The sequence below is a fragment of the Ambystoma mexicanum genome, chromosome 9 (assembly GCF_040938575.1).
Source record: "Ambystoma mexicanum isolate Mex_15411 chromosome 9, UKY_AmexF1_1, whole genome shotgun sequence".
Lineage (NCBI taxonomy): Eukaryota > Metazoa > Chordata > Amphibia > Caudata > Ambystomatidae > Ambystoma > Ambystoma mexicanum.
Genome location: NC_090931.1, coordinates 668,494,687 through 668,513,050, shown reverse-complemented (window position 1 = coordinate 668,513,050; position 18,364 = coordinate 668,494,687). Strand labels below are relative to the sequence as shown.

General features: G+C 47.2%; 1 protein-coding gene across 1 annotated transcript in view; it reads right to left on the bottom strand.

Moving 5' to 3' along the window:
* Positions 1 to 18,364, bottom strand: part of CDK15 (cyclin dependent kinase 15) — a 504,364-nt gene that overhangs the window by 133,068 nt on the left and 352,932 nt on the right. The window contains exons 11-12 of the mRNA XM_069615506.1: positions 12,822 to 12,873; positions 3,149 to 3,288 (exon numbers count right to left, since the gene is read on the bottom strand). Of these exons, the coding sequence (XP_069471607.1) occupies positions 3,149 to 3,288; positions 12,822 to 12,873 (192 nt within the window). The remainder of the gene's footprint in view (positions 1 to 3,148; positions 3,289 to 12,821; positions 12,874 to 18,364) is intronic.

Below are 18,364 nucleotides of genomic sequence, written 5' to 3'. Positions count from 1 at the left end.
GGAAAGGAGTCATCCCGTCTTGTGTTGAAGGAGTCTAAGAAGAAAGCCAGTAGAAAGGGAGGTGACTCATCCTGGTATCGCAAAGCAGAGAAACCAGGGGAAGAGAGTCATTCCACCTGGGACTGTGTGACGCTGAAACCTTGAGAGAAACCAGGGGAAGGGAGTCATTCCACCTGGGACATATTTAAGAAACTTTTAAACCCTGTGTCCAGAAGAAGGGAGGTATTCTTCTGGACCCAACAGAGAATGTCGGGGTCATCACGAGTTTGGCGGTAACCCTTAAATGCGGCGGTAATGCTATTACTGCCGCATTAAAGGCTCCGCCAAAGCACGGGTTTGGCAGGATTTACCCCAAGCTCTGGGCTGGTGGTAAATCCACTGCGAATTTGCCAATTTTTGGTGCAATTACCGCACGGTAATACCACCGACTGTAGTCGCGCCGAAAAATTCCCCAGTGGATTCAATGGGAAATGGGGATTTCCCAAATGGGCCCAATGTGGAACGGGGAATTCCCGTTCCACCAAACCCATAATCCGGCGCTAATAGCGCCGGGGGGTTTGGCGCTAACGCTAATAGCCTCGCCGGTAATACCGCCGGGGATACCGGCCAACTCGTAATGAGGCCCATCTTTAGTTGTCTACAAGTGTTCGGGAAAGGAGCAGGATTTGACGCAACAGTGGACATGTATTATTTGGGGCATTCTGACTTGCTCCTTAGTTTATTATTTGAGGCAGGGAAACCCCTCTTAGAGATTGGGCAATATAGGGTGTTTTCATTCATGTTATAATAAAGGTTTGTGGCAACCATCATTCTTCTAGACCCTTACAAGTGACATAAGAAGCTTGCAATGGAGGTGATTAATAAAGGGGACAAAGAAGGAAAGCATGTGTGAGTAATACTAGGAGTGAGTTGTCTGAGTACCCGATAATGGTGGAGGATATCTACAAGAGGTTGCGAGTATTATGATGGATACTGAATACTCTGCCTTTATATCTTCGAAAGAAACATTTTAAAATGCTTATCCTGTTGTTTTGCCAAAATTACTACAGAAATTCTCAGTGAAATATAGTGGGGATTTGGTGCCCCCCTAAAACAAAATAAAAAATAAAAATGGGAGAGGTTTTTTCAAAGTAATTTTGGTGTTATAAATTACTTTTTCGGTAAATGACTTCTTTGCCCTCATAACTACAAGACTTTACACCCAATGGAATCTACAAGATGACCAGTAATCTTCCTGCTGACTTCTACGGCAGCAGAGCGCATTCTTTCAAAGGTCTTCTGATTAATTAAGCAATATTACACAGGCGGGGGGGGCATGACCGGGACAGGTAATGCCACTGGGCCATAGTTACAAGCCCGAGCAAAGTGGGGAGGCTTAGCAAAGCCCCAGGGCATTACCAGGCCCGGTAATGCCCCCCTGCCTGTGTAATATTGCTATTAGTACCCCAGTTCGATGTAACGGGGTACTAATCGTTTGTAAGTTGCGAAAACAGCAACATTCAAACAAAAAAAAGGATGGCCGCCATGTATCAGGGGGCAGGCACTATATGTAGTCCCTTCTCCCTTTCCATGGCAGCCTTGCTGAAGTCGGTGCAGCCAATGGACAAGGAACAAGAAGGTAAGTGGGGAGGCCGTGAGGCTTATTGGATTGAAAAGGAGGTGGGGGATAGGATGCAGGACGCAAGAAAGCGGGGCAACGCACTTACCTGGAAAACCCAGCGAGGGAAGATGGCGGCCACCCGCTCTGAGGAGGCTCAGAACGGGGGCTTTACCGTGTGGTAAAACACCTGCTCCTTGCCTCCTCATTGGCTGGGGCGTTGCAACACCTCCTCAACGGGTACTAATACTTCTCCTTTCAACAGGCAAAGGGAGACGAGTGGTATGTTAAGGATTCAAGGAGGAGAATTGTTTGGAGAAACCTCCCACGTCAGACCCAAACTCCTTTGTGCATACTGCTTGCATTTGCTTTGGGTGCCGGGGTAGGCGTGCTGTGTCTTCGATCTTGCGTTGTACCATCCGACGATTCCCCATTAGGAGATAAGAGCATATCTCCAAAAGAGACCTTAGTGAGAATGATCTATTTGAGTGCATTCCTGTGAACATTGGCTGTGTCTAAAATGACTGTATTGCAAGAACCTCATGGTGTACATACAGTCTGTTGCAGCAGCATTGCCTGGGTCCTCAACCCAAATATAGAAGCCCTCGAGCACAACAGTGTGGAGGAATTTCAGGAAGTTGGGAGAGGCAAGATCTACCAGGTTGGACAGAATACCATCCTTGCATCTACACCGGCCTGTGCACAAGGGTGAATCACATAGCTCGACCGACCAACAACATACAACACACAGTCATATGGTCACATGATTTAAGCTTGGATGCTGGGTAAGTGACACAGATGAGACCAAACGGAAACATCAAAGCTGTCCCCCCTGCCCTTTTCTTATGGGCCCTTTATAGACAAGCTAGACACCATTGTTCACCTCTGTTTCAAGATACCTGATGAAAATACAGAAAATAGCCCGAATGCTTCTGCTACACACACGCTCTTTGTACTGCTCCTCTTAATTTGAGCACCCAGAAAGTATTCATTTGTACTTGGGTGCATTGAACTGCAATTGCCAATTCGTCAGACCACTTCTCCAGATTAATTCAAAGCTCTGGCGTTTTATTAAACTTTCAATGGTGTCTGTTTTACAACCTTGTCACTAATATTGGAACCGTCCCACCGTTCCCATCCAACCACACTGCCACGTCCCTTATGAACGCATAAGGCTCTCGGGAGGATAGCTCAGGAGCAACGCGCTCGCCTTGGAAGCAAGACGACATGGAGCAACACAAGTTCGATCCCCGGGTCCGCGCTTAGAAACCTTATTCATCAGTGAGCCATTGTGAACAGATTTACCTTTGAAAACACAAATGTGTACTGCAATATTAGGAGAATTCACATGTGACTTTTATGGATCATACAAAGCCAGTCACATGTCAGGGATGCCTTAGCCTCCAACAGGTGTTCAGGGCCATGGCGGAGACAGGCAAATCGTAGCTCTTTTGAAACTTCTGAGGAACAGGGCTGTCCTTGGAAATCAATAGGCCCGTGTGCACACCTTTGCAATGGGTCAGTCATAAAGGCAACACATGGTTAACTCACCATCTGGTAGCTGGTGGAGTTGATGCGGCAAGGTCTGGAAGAAGTCAAGTGCCAAAGCCTGCTTGGCGGAGATGCGGTCTTTGGGGAAACATTTTAGCATTCTGAAGGCAAGTTCTTCAGCTCCTATAGCTCTCCCCAATCTACAAAGACAATTCAGAAAATCAAGAAATATGAGTTAGATTCTTGACAGAAAGCTCCATATTTTAAAGTTGTACCTCTAATTCTGAAAAGGATGCAGGGCAATGGATTGTGCCTTTTAAATTGTGATTGGCTAATGCATACCTCTCAACTCACATGCTTTTGGCAGGTGTTACCCGCCCAGAAAGTATCTCCCTTACCCGCCAAGCTTTGTAGCCTTCCATGTAAATTAATGGTCTTTCACCCGCCAAAAGCAAAATCAGGTGTTTTCACCCGCCATGGGGTTGACAAAACGTTGAGAGCTATGCTAATGGACCTAATTTCACAGTCAGGGAAGATACTACCTTTCTCGAAATGTCAATTGAAGGTGCTACAATGGCCATGCAACATGGAGGGCGCAGGATTGTTAAAAGGGAGTGGCAGACAGGTGGCGACATTGCCAGAGCAATTTATGACTCTCATCCTGTGCATGGCAAAACCCTACCACTTGCGGCTGCTGTCTAGTACTGCCCTGGCACCACAGAGGAGCTGTACGGCCGGCCATGGAACTGGAATGTGTTCGGGGAGGATCAGATGGGGAGTTTGACACATTTTGCTGTGGTTACTCCTGGTGTAGCCACACTGGCAGAATGATGCTTCCGGAAACATCTAAAAAGCCAAAATAAAAGCCCAAATGGGAGATATGGCCAAATTTCGGCCGTTCGAAAATTCTGAATGGCTGAAAAGTTCAACCAATTTCCGAATTTGGTAGCGGAAGTTGCAGGGGTGTCCCCCGCACCGTTGTTCACCTTTGTTCACTATATTGTGAGAGGGGATTGCAGGGGTGGCTCATGAATCATGGAAGTGAAAGGGAACACACAGCAAAGTGTGTCGCTGCAAGTTAAGTAGGGGAATGGGGGTGGGGGTGTGGGTGGGGGCAGGGGCCAAGTTGGAAATGTTCAGGGGAGAAAAGACTGAAAGTTATTTTTGAAAAAATAACTTTTGGACTTTTCTCCCTCGAACATTTCCGCCACAGGCTTCTAACCCCAATCTGATGCTCCCAGCGTGGACGCCATGTTCCACCAGGCATGCTGCTGAAGTAAGGTGGCAAAGCCAATGAAATGTCCACGCTCATCACCTGAACTCTTATCCAAAAAGAACATCTAATGGGTTGTGTCATAAAGAGAAAGAAACTAAGCAGCTGAGCAAGGGGATAAGGGCTGAGCAGATTGATGGTGGTTAGGTGTTGAGCTTCTTCCCTAGTCTTTGCTCATGCCCACACCTGCATGACTATTGTGAACCACCACAGGCCCTCAAGCAAAGGTTTCCTCAACACCCAGGAACATGCAGCTCACAAATGGAAAAAGAGTAGATGTTTTTCCACCTATCTCACCCCTTTCCACTATATCAATCCAGTCTCCTGGCAGTCCTTGTCACAGAGCCCGGTGAGACCAGAGGCATATAAATTATCTTCTGCCATACATCATCTCCGGGTCCAGCGATGGCTAAGCCCGCGGTGCGCCTAGACTTCTTGGAAGATATATGCTTGGTGGCGCCGGTCACATCCACTATTTCGATTGTGCCATTGCAGTGCTATCCTCCATATGGACGTGGCCATGTTGTCTTATGGACGCGGGTGGCTAGGACCACTATCTCATTTACATGAATGCGCTGTGTTGGCTGAGGTCACTGCTCAAGCACAGTCCCAATCTCCCTTTCACAGAGCGTCTCGTTTTAATGGCTGTGCTCGCAGTGGGCACTTTGTTTTGCAATGACTCCTGCCTCCTGGAGCGAGAATCTTCTCATAAGTCCTTGTTGCCATGACTCAGTGTGCCCCTTTCCTTCCCATTTTACTCCACCTGTTTTCCCTTTCATTGTTCTCCCTTGGTGCCAAGGATTGGTCTTCCTGACTGCCTGTTCTGTTTTTGCCCAACTCTTTCCTGGTGGTTTATGGTTCCGTCTGCTTTCCCCCTTCCTGATCCGCCTTGTTCCTGATCCACTGGTTATACATCGTTGGTCTGCTGCTCTCCGCTCTTCTACCGGCCGGTGCTCCGATTCTGGTTAGCTTCTACTCTGCCTTGTTACTTGCCAAAGTCTATTCCACCTGGGGATCCATCTTGGCACTCCAGCCACGACAGTGCTTGCACTGTCCCGAGACCATGCAAAACCATGCTTGGAGACATGGGCCCTCATTACAAGTCAGGCGGTGGACCATGGTGCTATTAGCACCATGGTCCATGCCGGATTCTGCCATGGTGGATGGCGGAATTACCGCCCCATTCAAAGGTGAGTGGGGCGGTAATTCCCCATTCACCATTTGCCCTTCCCCATTCCCATTTTTGCCCCATAGGGCATACTGGGGATGGTGAAGGCGCTAATTATGGCACCGTAAATTACGGTGCCGTAATTAGCACCAAGGTCGCTTAGCGCCTTGGACTTTAACGCCTGCAAAAAGCAGGCGTTAAAGTGTGAATCAGGCGTTAAGGATTAACGGCGCCGACGGCGCCGTTAAACCGTTAACGCCTGACTTGTAATGAGGGCCATGGTGTGGTACATGAAGTTCTATATCACCAGCTGTGGTGTCCCCCTTGCCTAATTGGTTGGTCTGGTACTTCCTTGATACTATCTTGACCGCTTCATCAGCTCACCAGCATGAATCCCATCAGCCGGCAGCCAACTCAACAAGCAGGTACCAAGTGCCAGATACACGCACACCTTGACATCTCCGCACTTCTCTATTAGGGCTATCGTACAGTGGAAAACCAAATCAACACTGTCAGGGCCAAGATTGTGTACAAAATAACGTAATCTTTGACAAGGCAGCCATTCGTCAGGATGTGGTCACATCTTGGGGAAAACTCAAAGGTTAGTGTCTCTTGGGGGGGTTCTTCATTCCTTGTTAAGCTCAGTTCCTGGTCTGTCTGAGTGGCTTAATGCAACAAAACAGATACTGTAAATAGGTGCAGGTTGGCCAAACCAAAACATCAAGCACTCCAAATAAATGGTCTTTCACGACTTCTCCAGCAGGTTCTCGTGGTCTCTACCGATTGGTCTGAGTGTTTCAGCAAAGTGCCAGTCTCTTGAATGTGTAACCTTCTTGGTTATGTCCTTGTGCAGCTAGGTGGGGAGGCCTCCTCTGGAGTGTCAAGTCTGCACTAGTGCCCGATGATTGTTCTGTAATGGGAGTCACACTGGAGATGGCCTTAAATTCCAGCCTGGATCCATAGGAAGACAGGAGGCCATCCTATGCTACCTGTGGGGTTCTTACAAGGCCTCTTACTGCCTTCCAAGGGACACATATATGTAGCTGCCCAACCCAAGCTGCGTTTCCACCTCCCAGTCTTGACGCAAGGTCATACCTACCAGACCTGGACTTAATCCATCTTTAGGCGCCTTGCTGTTCATAGACTCCTGTCACACTTCCTCAAAACAATGTCACCTGTTCGTTCTTCCTCCCACTTAAAACATCCTGGATACTTAGGATGACTGCATCGCTCTCTGTTCTTCACTTTTCTCAATTTCCAGGTTCTTCCGAGCTCCTCGTCTTCAGCTTGTTCCTTCACTTCTTTCTCCTCGTCTCCTCTTATCAACTTCACCACAGCTCCCCTTAGCAACTCCTCCGTACCGCTTCCGACTCACTATACATCACTTCCTTTTCGGGTATACTTGCATCAGGCACTACCTGCTCACTCCTCACTATACATCTCCTCAGGCACCCCTGTATCAAGTAAAACCTTCCCCCTCACTATCCACCACCTTCATCTTAAACACCTACTTCTCTGCTGAGCCTCCTGGGTCTTGCCTCCAACCACTGGTCTCCTTTTCTCCCTAGCCTTCAGGATCTTCCTCTCTCCAGTCGCCTGGGTCAACCTCTCCTCAGCCTCCTGGGTTAGACTCTCGGGTCTACCTCTCCCCAGCTTTGTGTGTCTGCCCTGCTTAGTTCAACAAAATGCCCATGAACACTTGCTCCAATCACATTCAGGAGCAAGTGGGTCGGAAAAGTGAGCAAGAGATTTTCTAACCAAATCTATCAGTAGATTTCACCCCAATCAGAACATTATACCTGGTATGAAAGGCTAGACAATGACTGCAGGCATACTCCACAAAATGGCGGCTCCCGTGAGCAATATGGTGCTGTGTCCACTCAGGAGGAGGAGATGGAGGGAAAACATAAGTAAAGGAATGAAATCCCGGAGGAAGTGGGTTAGACGAGCGAAAGTGCAGATTGGTGATGTCGTGCAGAGCAAAGCTGATGCACACAGAAGAAGATTGAAGAGTATAAGTATTCTATAGGAGAAAAGGAGGAGGTGTTAAAGATGAGCAACATCTCGGGCTCGAGATGTAGATGTTCATGCTACAGAAAATAATGAAGAGATGAAGTTATTTTACAAATGTACAGCCGCAGCAACGCAAGTAGACAAGTATTTTTATGGCTGGCTATATAGTCAATAGATTGCGGCGATGTGCCAACGTATACGTATAGGAATAAATGTACTACAGATGTTCCGTAATGAATTTTAGCAGAGCTGGACACCGTGAGCAGAAAGGGTTTTTCCAGTGTGTCGCAGTTAGAAATTGAAAGCTTAAGGTGAGTCAAGGAACGGCTGGGTTGGCCTAAGACCAAGAAGTCAAGGCCACCACGAGTCGAGAATGTTCTTACAGAACCTATAATTAACGTGTGAAAAGAACAAACTCTTGTTGAGGTGAGGTGGAGAAACACTAAAGACGTCAGAGGTTCTTCATTTAATAGGCTTTAATACAGCAAAAGACTCAAAATCATGGTCTGCAGTCACGTGGATGGATGAAAATGGACACTGAACTGAGCTGAATCGAAACTGGGAGGCAAGGGAGGCCTCCACTCCCTCATATTCTTGGACACCTGCGGGGTGACCCCCTCTATGGGAAAACATAGGTGTGTTGCCCTGAATAGCGTAATGACATCTAAGCTGCCCAATCGGCAGGGTATGCACTGGGTCCGTTTTTTGTCAAACTGGGAATTGCCATGTATAAATGGGAGAACAAGTAGTGACTCCCTGGCTAAGTGTACCTGGCAGATGGGCCCTAAGACTGCTACTATTGATTATTAGTGTGCGGATAATTTCTTGCTGGAAAATGTGTCTGACTTTGAGCTTCTCGCTAACCTACATAGTGACCATGCTTTACTTAGTTTACACCTAATTATCCGTACAACATCTAGAGAGTTAGGGAATGGAGAGGCTAATGTAAATTACACAGTAAATCGTGTGACTTGGTCCAATCCAAACATCCAAAAAGCATGCTCAGCTATTCGATATGCACCAGATTCCAATTGCCCCTTAGATCCATTTGAATTTACAGCTGTAGAAATAGAAGAATGTCTATGTAAATTACTCATTAAAGTTGGTATCAATTAATGGTCGACAAATTCGGTGTTCTGAAAAAGCTGTGAAAAGCTTGTGGGACCGTGAGATCCAGATTGTTAAATGTAAATTGAGGAAAGATCTTAGATATTTAAGAAACTGTGCCAACAAATCGAAGCAGGTGGTAGTGAAGATCAAAAAGCTTAAAAACTGTTTTAGGAATTGGGTGAAGAGACATAAAGCCACGAGGTGCAACCTGAATAGGCAACAGATGGTCGAGGCCTTATGTACTATGAACACGGGCGCTCCATCTGGAAGATTTTCACATCGGCCACAGGCAATGGGAATGTACGTGCAATTAATCCATTTGCTGAGCATAAATGGAGGCCCTTTGTAGGTAGGAACATGTTTTGGCCAAATGCTGCTCATGTTGGCAGAGAATGTGATAGCAGTAACCACCATCCCTGGATGTTGCCATTTGACTGGCAGGGCCTGTGTAAGTGTATCAGGAACCTTACAAGCTCCAGGGCCCCGGGCCCGAATGGGTTAGCAGCGGTGGTCCGAAAACAAGACTCGAAAGGGTGGGCAACGGTACTGCTACTTTTATTTTCTAAGGTGTGCCAGGAGCGTAAGATTCCAGACTCGTGGAAAACGTCATTATTGGTCCCAGTGTTTCAGGCTCTATCAATGTTAGATGTCACGGGTAAAATATTTGCATCATACGTCTTGTAAAATTCGAGACATGGGTTGCGAAATACAATTTATTGCACCCATTCCAAACTGGGTTTCGGCCGGGGGCTAGCACAACTCACAACTTAAGGATGATGGATGCCCTTATTCTACGTGCTGGTAGCAAACAAAGTCCATCACTGTACATCCCCTACATGGACTTCCAAGCGGCATTTCATTGGATAAACCGTGACATTTTGTGGAGGAAATTAGAAGCAATGGGCTGCCCTTCTTGGCTGTTGGAAATTGTAATCACACTCCATTGTAATACCTCTGTTTGCATTCGCTTGGGAATTGGGGGTTCACTCTCTGATTCAATGCCTATAAATAGGGGGGTGAAACAGGGATGTGTTTTGGCCCCTATACTTTTCAATCTTTTTGTAGCAGATTTACTAGTAAGGTTAGATCTCTTTGCTAAACATCCCCTGAAAATTGGATCTAGGTTGGTGCCTTCAATGTTGTACACTGATGATCTGATCATGTTCAGTCCGACATTTGGAGACATGAAGGTCATGATAAACGAACTGGAGAACTATACCTCATAAAATCAGTTAAAAGTTTGGGGAAATCCAAAGGGATGCTGATTTCCCCCAAGAAGGTAAATATGCCTACTATGTCCACTAGATTGGGTGAAAACGAATACACTGTGCATTACAAATAATTGGGGCTTGAGATCTCTCGTGCTGGTTGTTATGAGACCATCATTGCTGTGAAAAAAAGGAAAGCTATGCGTCTAACAGCTCAATGCGCAAATTTACTGAGCAGCATGGAGGATGCTCATTATTGGGTATACTGTCGCTATACCAACAATGGTTTTGCCCAACCATTTTATATGGGCTGCAGGCCCTTGCAATGCAGGACTTCCGATGGCTCAATAAAATTGAGGGAGCATTCTGGTGGAAAACCCTATGCCTTCCCAATGCACTCCTATGGAGTATCTACGCCTCTAGCTGGGCCTGAACTCATTGGGAGAACTTGCCCTGAAGAAGCGGGGTATTCTATGCATTAAATTACAAACAAATCCTAATGCCCTTTATTAGCAATCATTGGCAAAGGTCTTGAAATGGAACCCCTTAAAAACAGGTATAACTACCTCAAGTTGAATGGCGAGCTCTTCAGGAACTTGACTTGGTCCCCGACTGAACACAAGGTCAACACTTTGAATCGCTTAAGGGTACTTTTGTGAGAAAATTCAAAAGCTGGGACTGGATTAACAACTATTCCCACTTGGCGGCATTGAGCAACTATGCACCGGTCCGCATGGTGACACACCTTTTTGAACCCAAAGCAATGTTTTGTACAATGACCTCATCCAGCAGTGGGTAAACTCTGTCTATTGATGAGGATAAACCAGCTACCACTATGATCAATTTGGGGAACCAGATGTCACCTCCAAAGAAATGACAGATTCTGCTGGATATGCAAATGCCAAGAAAATGTAGAATCTGTGAGACATGGATTTACGGAAGGCCCAAGACTAGGGTCGATATATATGACCACCCTTGGTAAACTGGTTTATAACTATTATTCAATTAAGACGACAGAATTCTGGAACTGTTGTTTGAACACCGACTCCGTCTCCACACAATTGGCACTATTTCAGGTATGGCAGCGTCTTGAACCCTATTTTAGGGCCAATGAAGCAGTGTGAGAAGAAGCAGTATCCAAATAAGAGCATTTGTAAATTGAAAATTGTGTGGTGTTATAAGATATATTTAGTGCTTAGCTTTGGCTCTTAATTTTTCTAGTTTTGTGCTGTTTTGTAAAGTTTGTGTATGTATGTACATTGTTTTATAGTCATTTTTTTTTATGTACTGATTTTTAAAGATTTATTATGTTTATTTTTGTGTAACGTTTGAAATGAACTATATCATACATAAATAAATAAATAAATGGGTGTGAACAAAATAGCACCCTTTGACCCTTTTTTTCACCAGTTCTTTCCCATTGCCCAAGACTCTGAGCCTAGCGGCAGGTCCGGTAGAGGAGCTGACTTTTGATTGTCCAGGGGGGTGCTGGTAGGCAGTATTTTAGGACTACCCATTGATGGTATAGGGACATTTGGTGCAGTTGCTTTTTCCGGGGGGTGCAGGGGCCCCGCAGCACCCGCGTACTTGCCGCCCCAGGGGGAGTGTCGAAATAAAGGGCACCGTCTCAGGCAGAATTGTTTTTTTTCTCAAACCGCTTCTGAGCCCCATCCTACCTCCCCAGGAAGGGCCTGGCTTTGTCACCAAGCAGCCGCTGGTTGCCATCCGGAGTGCTGGCCAGTGATCGAAGTGAGCGGGAACGGTCGGGAGTGGTGTTCCACCACGTTTATTTTGTTCTGTTTACCATTCCTCTACTATTTACGACAACATTCACCATTCTATACAGAGGATTTGTCCATTCATGTCCCTGTGCAAGTGTATAGTTGTAATAGGAGTCTTAGTTACTAGCCACTTAGACTATTGCAATGCCCCGCCCGCAACACCTTGTCCCATGCTGCACTATGCTTTCACCTACCCTCTCCCCTGCCAAGACCACCGTTCCACGACTTTTCTCGGTGCACTTCTACCACTGGACTTAGCCTGCAGCACCTTTTGTTTTATGAGCGGCAGGAGAATGTCCCAGGCCATCATTGAGCAGCCTACCCTTTGCAAGGAAATGGAGGGCAGGAATCAGTGACTTGTCAGTAGTGTTTCACTGACCTTGCCTGCTGCCTCTACCCTTCACACGTGCTATTTATTCATGGTGGGAAGGTCGATTGGCTTAATGGCGTGCTGGGGGAGGCACTCTTCAAGCCCACAGAAAGATGACACCAGCTTAGGTCGTAAGTGACACTGTCAGAACACGGCGCCCACGCGTCACTACCTATTCAACACTCACTGAGCTGACACGCACACATCTCGGTCAAAGCCAGGATTCAACATAGATGATGCTGAGAGGCTAATGGTCCCCAACGTAGACCATGCCTTCACCAGACCCTCAGTGCCTCTCATCAGAGCTGAAATCTAGCACTCAACACGTCACACTACGTAGGCACCACATCCCATCCCTCCAAAGGTTTGGTAGCCAGCACCTTGGCTTGCCCCATTCTTGCTTGTGGTCTTTTTCTAAGACCAGTGTTTGAATTAGGGCTTGTTCTACAGCTGCAGAAACCTTCTACTCCATCTCTACTAGGGGGACAATGTAGAGGCTCTGAACATAGAGGCAGATCCAAGTTTATTTGTTGGTAAATGTTGTATACATGACAATTTAGCTGAAAGTGTTAGGGTACGTGCTGCATCAATGTATGACCTGAAGGCCACCATTTTAAAATCTTGTTAGATTGACCCAGCTTTTTCCCCATCCATGGACAACATAAATAAACACCATTGAGTGGGCCGAAGGTATTATCTAGTATCAGTGTCTATAGAGAAAGTGTGCTATAAAAACGCCACCCTCTGTTATTAGCCAACATACCTTGTGGTCTAGATTCCACTTTAACGTTCTGATTAGTGATGCCTTACCTGCTCCACTGGGCGCGCAGCGGCTTGGCCTTACACGGTAGGAGAAGCCACTCTGGAGAAAGAAGAAGGCTTTGAAAATATACTCTTGTGCATATCACTCAACACAACTTCATGCACTCAAAGTACAGGGTGTATAAGGATGAAAAAACACATTTCTGACGCAACCTAGCATGGTCTTTACATATAATACAGTGCCATGTGTTGGCTCAGATTTTCACTCTGCAAAGGTAACTACCGGTAGTGCCAAGTGGTTCCTATAGAGTCAAAAGAACAAATAAATAAATAAATACATGCGAGTCATTGTGTGTGCTCGCGGTACATTCGCATTTTCTCTCACATACAGAAAGTGTATAGATGGCGGGGGGGTTAGGGGGGACATCAGAATAGGAGGATACATTCTTGTAAAAAAATACATTTCAAGAAAAGAGAGAATTTCACTGTAGACGTTTTGCATTTGGGAACAAGAAAATGGCAGATTCAAATAGAACAGGTTCCATAGTCCAAGCTTTACACGGAGCAATAAGTATGACATTGTAAACGGACTCGGTGTGGAATATTGGACAGTGTTATTTCGTTCTCGCTTTTCATAGTGGCAACTTTGGAAAAACAAAGATCACGCCTGAGAGCAGGAGGATTAGGGAGTTCGGGGAATTGGATTGCAAGGGGGGAAGATAGGTGGGGCTCAGGGGGTTGGGGGAGTGTGAGGGGTGGGGGGCGTAAGGAGGGGGCCTACGAGATACAAGTGAGCTGAGGAATGGCCATGAACTACCCGGCCGAACCACGCTCACACAAAGAACTAGTAGTCTTTTCGGAGTGGAGTTAGCCATGTTACTGATCCCAAGCTAACATCATGTACTTCAATGCATCACTGCTGTATATATTCTGGTTCTGCTGTGTGGAACTGTTTTTCTACGAAGCAGCGCCTTGATGCCCAAGGGCTTAGTGCGCTATATACATCTAAAAATAAATAAATAACTGCATTGTTTTGAGGGTGATTTGAGGGAATTCAGCATTGCTTTTGAAGCCGCCGGATATTATGAGCGACTGCAGACGAGCACATTTGCAATGGGGGTAGTTGCCCTTCGGTGCTGGGTGAGCTGTTGAAACTAAAGCCACTCACTTTCCACAAACCTCAATAACTACTATAAATTATTCATTGTGATAGGTGGGTATGGGACAAGTTCAAATGAATCCTGGAAAAAAATGGCTATTTATGAATCTTTTGGAGACACCGCCCCACCTTGCTCGTACGGTCTACGAGAAGGGCTGGCAGTGCAACTTGGAAGGGTCACCTGGAATCATGGGGAAAGCCCGCCCAGTCAAAGAGTCCAAAAAGAAATGGAAGAAGAACTAGCAGACATGCCAGCTCACAATACCAATATTGCCCAGATCTGGTTGATATCCCAGTGGTAGAAATGGGACGTGTGACACATTACAAAACCATTACAAACAAAATAGACACCGCTGCTCTATCTCTCAGGGAGGTGGTGCTTTTCCCCATAGTGAGGAACACATTTCACCAAATGGCCAGCATGGACCTCTTTGCCCCTATATTATGTGTATGAAATGGAGAGTTGATCTATAAGGACCAGGGAGATTAGGAGCAGTCCAAAGATGGGCCTCCTTTAGCTCGTGGATGCCCCAGCATGTATAAATCAAAGAAGGTGTTTGCAAGGAAACCCAGCTCTCCTTTTGGTAACGAGGCTGACCATCCAGGCTGTTCTCCTTTGAAGATGCATGGGCAGGCTGACATCACAGCAATATCAATAAGAAAATTGAGTATTCATTAGCAAAATCATAGAAAATAGACATCAGGAAAGAAAATGTGTAATTAGTAATGCTGTGTTCTGTTCGTCGGCCATACTAGGATGGCAATGGCCCTTTAATTGGACCATGGGATATTACCACTCAGTATGGCTAGAAGAAGGGGGCATTATGGCTATTATGATCCAAAGTCAAACGTGTTACTTGTCAATCCTCCATGCTGCCTGCTTAACCAGTGCCATTGCTGACCACTCAGCAGCAAGTCTAAGCCACTCAGGATGCTACAAGGAATTACCCATAGGTAAACAATATGTATGGGCGCGTGCCCTAAGGGGTAGACCTCACGGCGGAGGGGAGGTTTGCAGGCTCACTATTCCTGAAAGGGCTCCTGCAGGGGGGAACTTCAAGTGATGCTTGCAACAACCCCAATATCCGTGATAATCCACCGAAATCCCTCGGAACATGGAGGCTTCTTAAGGCCCAGTATGAGTTATATTAACAGTGTAAGGAGCATGGGGCACATGGATGGAGAGTGTGAATGCATGGACACATTAACTGTGTAAGCAGCTTGGGGCACATGGATAGACAGTGTGTATACATGGACACATTAACTATAGAAGGAGCTTGGGAACAAGAATGGACAGTGTGAGTGGCATAGGGCACATTAACTGTGTAAGGAGCTTGGGGCACTTGGATGGACAGTGTGAACATCATAGGTCACATTAATGGTGTAAGGCACTTGGGGCACATGGATGGACAGTGTGAATGCATGGACACATTAACTATAGAAGGAGCTTGGGAACAAGAATGGACAGTGTGAGTGGCATAGGGCACATTAACAGTGTAAGGCACTTGGGGCACATGGATGGACAGTGTGACTGCATGGACACATTAGCTGTGAAAGGAGCTTGGGGCACATGGATGGACAGTGTGAATGCATGGACACATTAACTATATAAGGAGCCTGGGAACAAGAATGGACAGTGTGAGCAGCATAGGGCGCATTAACAGTGTAAGGAGCTTGGGGCACTTGGATGCACAGTGGGAATGCATGGACACATTAACTGTGTAAGGGGCTTGGGGCACATGGATGGACAGTGTGAATGCATGGACACATTAACTATGTAAGGGGCTTGGGAACAAGAATAGACAGTGTGAGTGGCATAGGACACATTAACAGTGTAAGGAGCTTGGGGCACTTGGATGGACAGTGTGATCATCATAGGTCACATTAATGGTGTAAGGCGCTTGGGGCACATGATGGACAGTGCGAATGCATGGACACATTAACTGTGTAAGGAGCTTGGGGCACATGGATGGACAGTGTGATCATCATTGGGCATCTTACCAGTTTAAGGAGTTTGGGACACTTGAATGAGTAGTGTCAGGGACCTTTACAGCGTAAGGAGCTTGGGGCACTTGGATAGACAGCTTGAGCAGCACAGGGCACATAAACAGTGTAAGGAGCTTGGGGCACTTGGATAGACAGCTTGAGCAGCACAGGGCACATAAACAGTGTAAGGAGCTTGGGGCACTTGGATAGACAGCTTGAGCAGCACAGGGCACATAAACAGTGTAAGGAGCTTGGGGCACTTGGATGGACAGCACGCACAGGATAGGGCACCTCTACAGTGTAAGGAGCGTGGGACACTTGGATGGACTGTGTACGCAGGATAGGGCACCTTTACAGTGTAAGGTGCTTGGGGCACATGGATGGGCAGCATGCACAGGATAGGGCACCTTAACAGTGTAAGGAGCATGGGGCACTTGGATGGACAGCGTGCACAGCATCGGGCACCGCTCCAGTGTCAGGAGCTTGGGGCACTTGGATGGACAGCGTGCACAGCATCGGGCACCGCTCCAGTGTCAGGAGCTTGGGGCACTTGGATGAGCAGCGTGCGCAGGATAGGGCACCTTAACAGTGTAAGGAGCATGGGGCACTTGGATGGACAGCATGCACAGGATCGGGCACCTCTCCAGTGTCAGGAGCTTGGGGCACTTGGATGAGCACCGTGCACAGGATCGGGCACCTCTCCAGTGTCAGGAGCTTGGGGCACTTGGATGAGCCCCGTGCACAGGATAGGGCACCTCTACAGTGTAAGGAGCGTGGGGCACTTGGATGGACTGCGTATGCAGGATAGAGCACCTTTACAGTGTAAGGTGCTTAGGGCACTTCGATGGGCAGCGTTCGCAAGTTATGGCACCCTAAGAGTGTGAGGAGAGTGGGGCACTTGGATGGACAGTGTGCACAGGGACAGGGCACCTTTACGGTGTAAGGCGCATGTTAATTGTGTAAGTATTCAAACTTTTTAGGACTGTGCCCCCCCCCCCCCCGAGCAAAATGTGGGCAGGCCGGGCCCATCCAAATATGCCACATGGACAGGAGGTCCAAATGGCTATAAATGGCTATGAACTTTCACGCGCTGTCACCACACCCTACTCCCAGTATAATCCCAGTGCTCCTCCACCTGCTCACATCACAATCTCTGGGCTCCTTTATCCCACTCTTATCCAGTCCCTGGGCTCTTCCCACCCCAACACAGACCCTGTGCTCTCCCCACTCTGCTCCCACCACTATTCCATGGCTCCTGCCCTTCCTGCTCCCACCACAGTCCCTGGGTTCCCCCACCCTGCTATCAGCACAGTTCTAGGGCCAGTGGCGGCTGGTGAATTTTTTAAGTGGAGGGGCATAAATATTTCTCCCAGATATGCCATAGCGACCAAGCGTAGTGAGGCAGCCCGAACCAATAAAGAGGGATTTGGGGGGTTTACTACATGGAATTTATTTAAAATAATGGGTTCAAATGTTACATTTTAGAGCATACTTTAAAAAAAATGTGTAAAAAGCCAAACAGTTTGCAACTGGTGCTGGGGTGCCCAGGGGGCAGGCTTGATATTTGTTACTGGACATCTATCATAGATGTCCAGTAAAAAAATACCATCCCTGTACCCTGGGCTCCACAGTGCCTCAGAAGGAGAGCTGATTTTGGCAGGTGGGTAGGGGTATTAACACAAGCATACACGTATTCATCACCAAGAATCGGGAAACAAGAGCCTCCTGGCTCGTGCACATGCGTGCGCAGGGGCCTGCACATGCGCAGAGGCCTGCGCCTGGGTGCTGAAACGCCCCGCTCCAGGCTTCTCTGTCCATACGTGGAAGGAGGCGCAGGAGCTCCCCCTCGCACATACAGACATGCAGTTCCCCAGCCAGCATTTCCAATGAGCTATGCAAGGCTGTTGAAGCAAAACACCCCCAGCCTTGCATGGCTCAGTGAGCATGTGCGGATGGGGAACTGAACTGTCAAAGGGAAACAGCATTTCCCTTTGCCTGTTCAGCCAGCCTAGGAGCACTCCCTCAGCTGGAAAAAGCAGCTGAGGGGGTGCTCATTGTTTCACTGGGCTGGGTCCTTCATAATGGATGAGGGGCCACTGGGTCGATGCCCCCTCGCCCATTATAGATGAGCCGCTCGGACTGGCCTATAGTGCAATAGGGCAATGCCAGAACCAAAATACGGATTGCTAGTGTGGGCCACTTTGATGAGTTACTTGACTCTGCAGATAGCATTTTTTTATTTTAATTGGCTTTATATAATGCACCTACAAGACGGATCTGGGATTCAAACCTCTGTTGCTCTGCTTGGTTTGGCTTCCAAGACCAGCGCGTTGCCCCTGTGCTATCCTACGTTCATTGATCGTTGTTGCTGAATAAATATTCGTTATCACGATTTGTCTACATTTTATAAAAAAACACCCCCTTGGGTACTATTCAGTCTGTCACT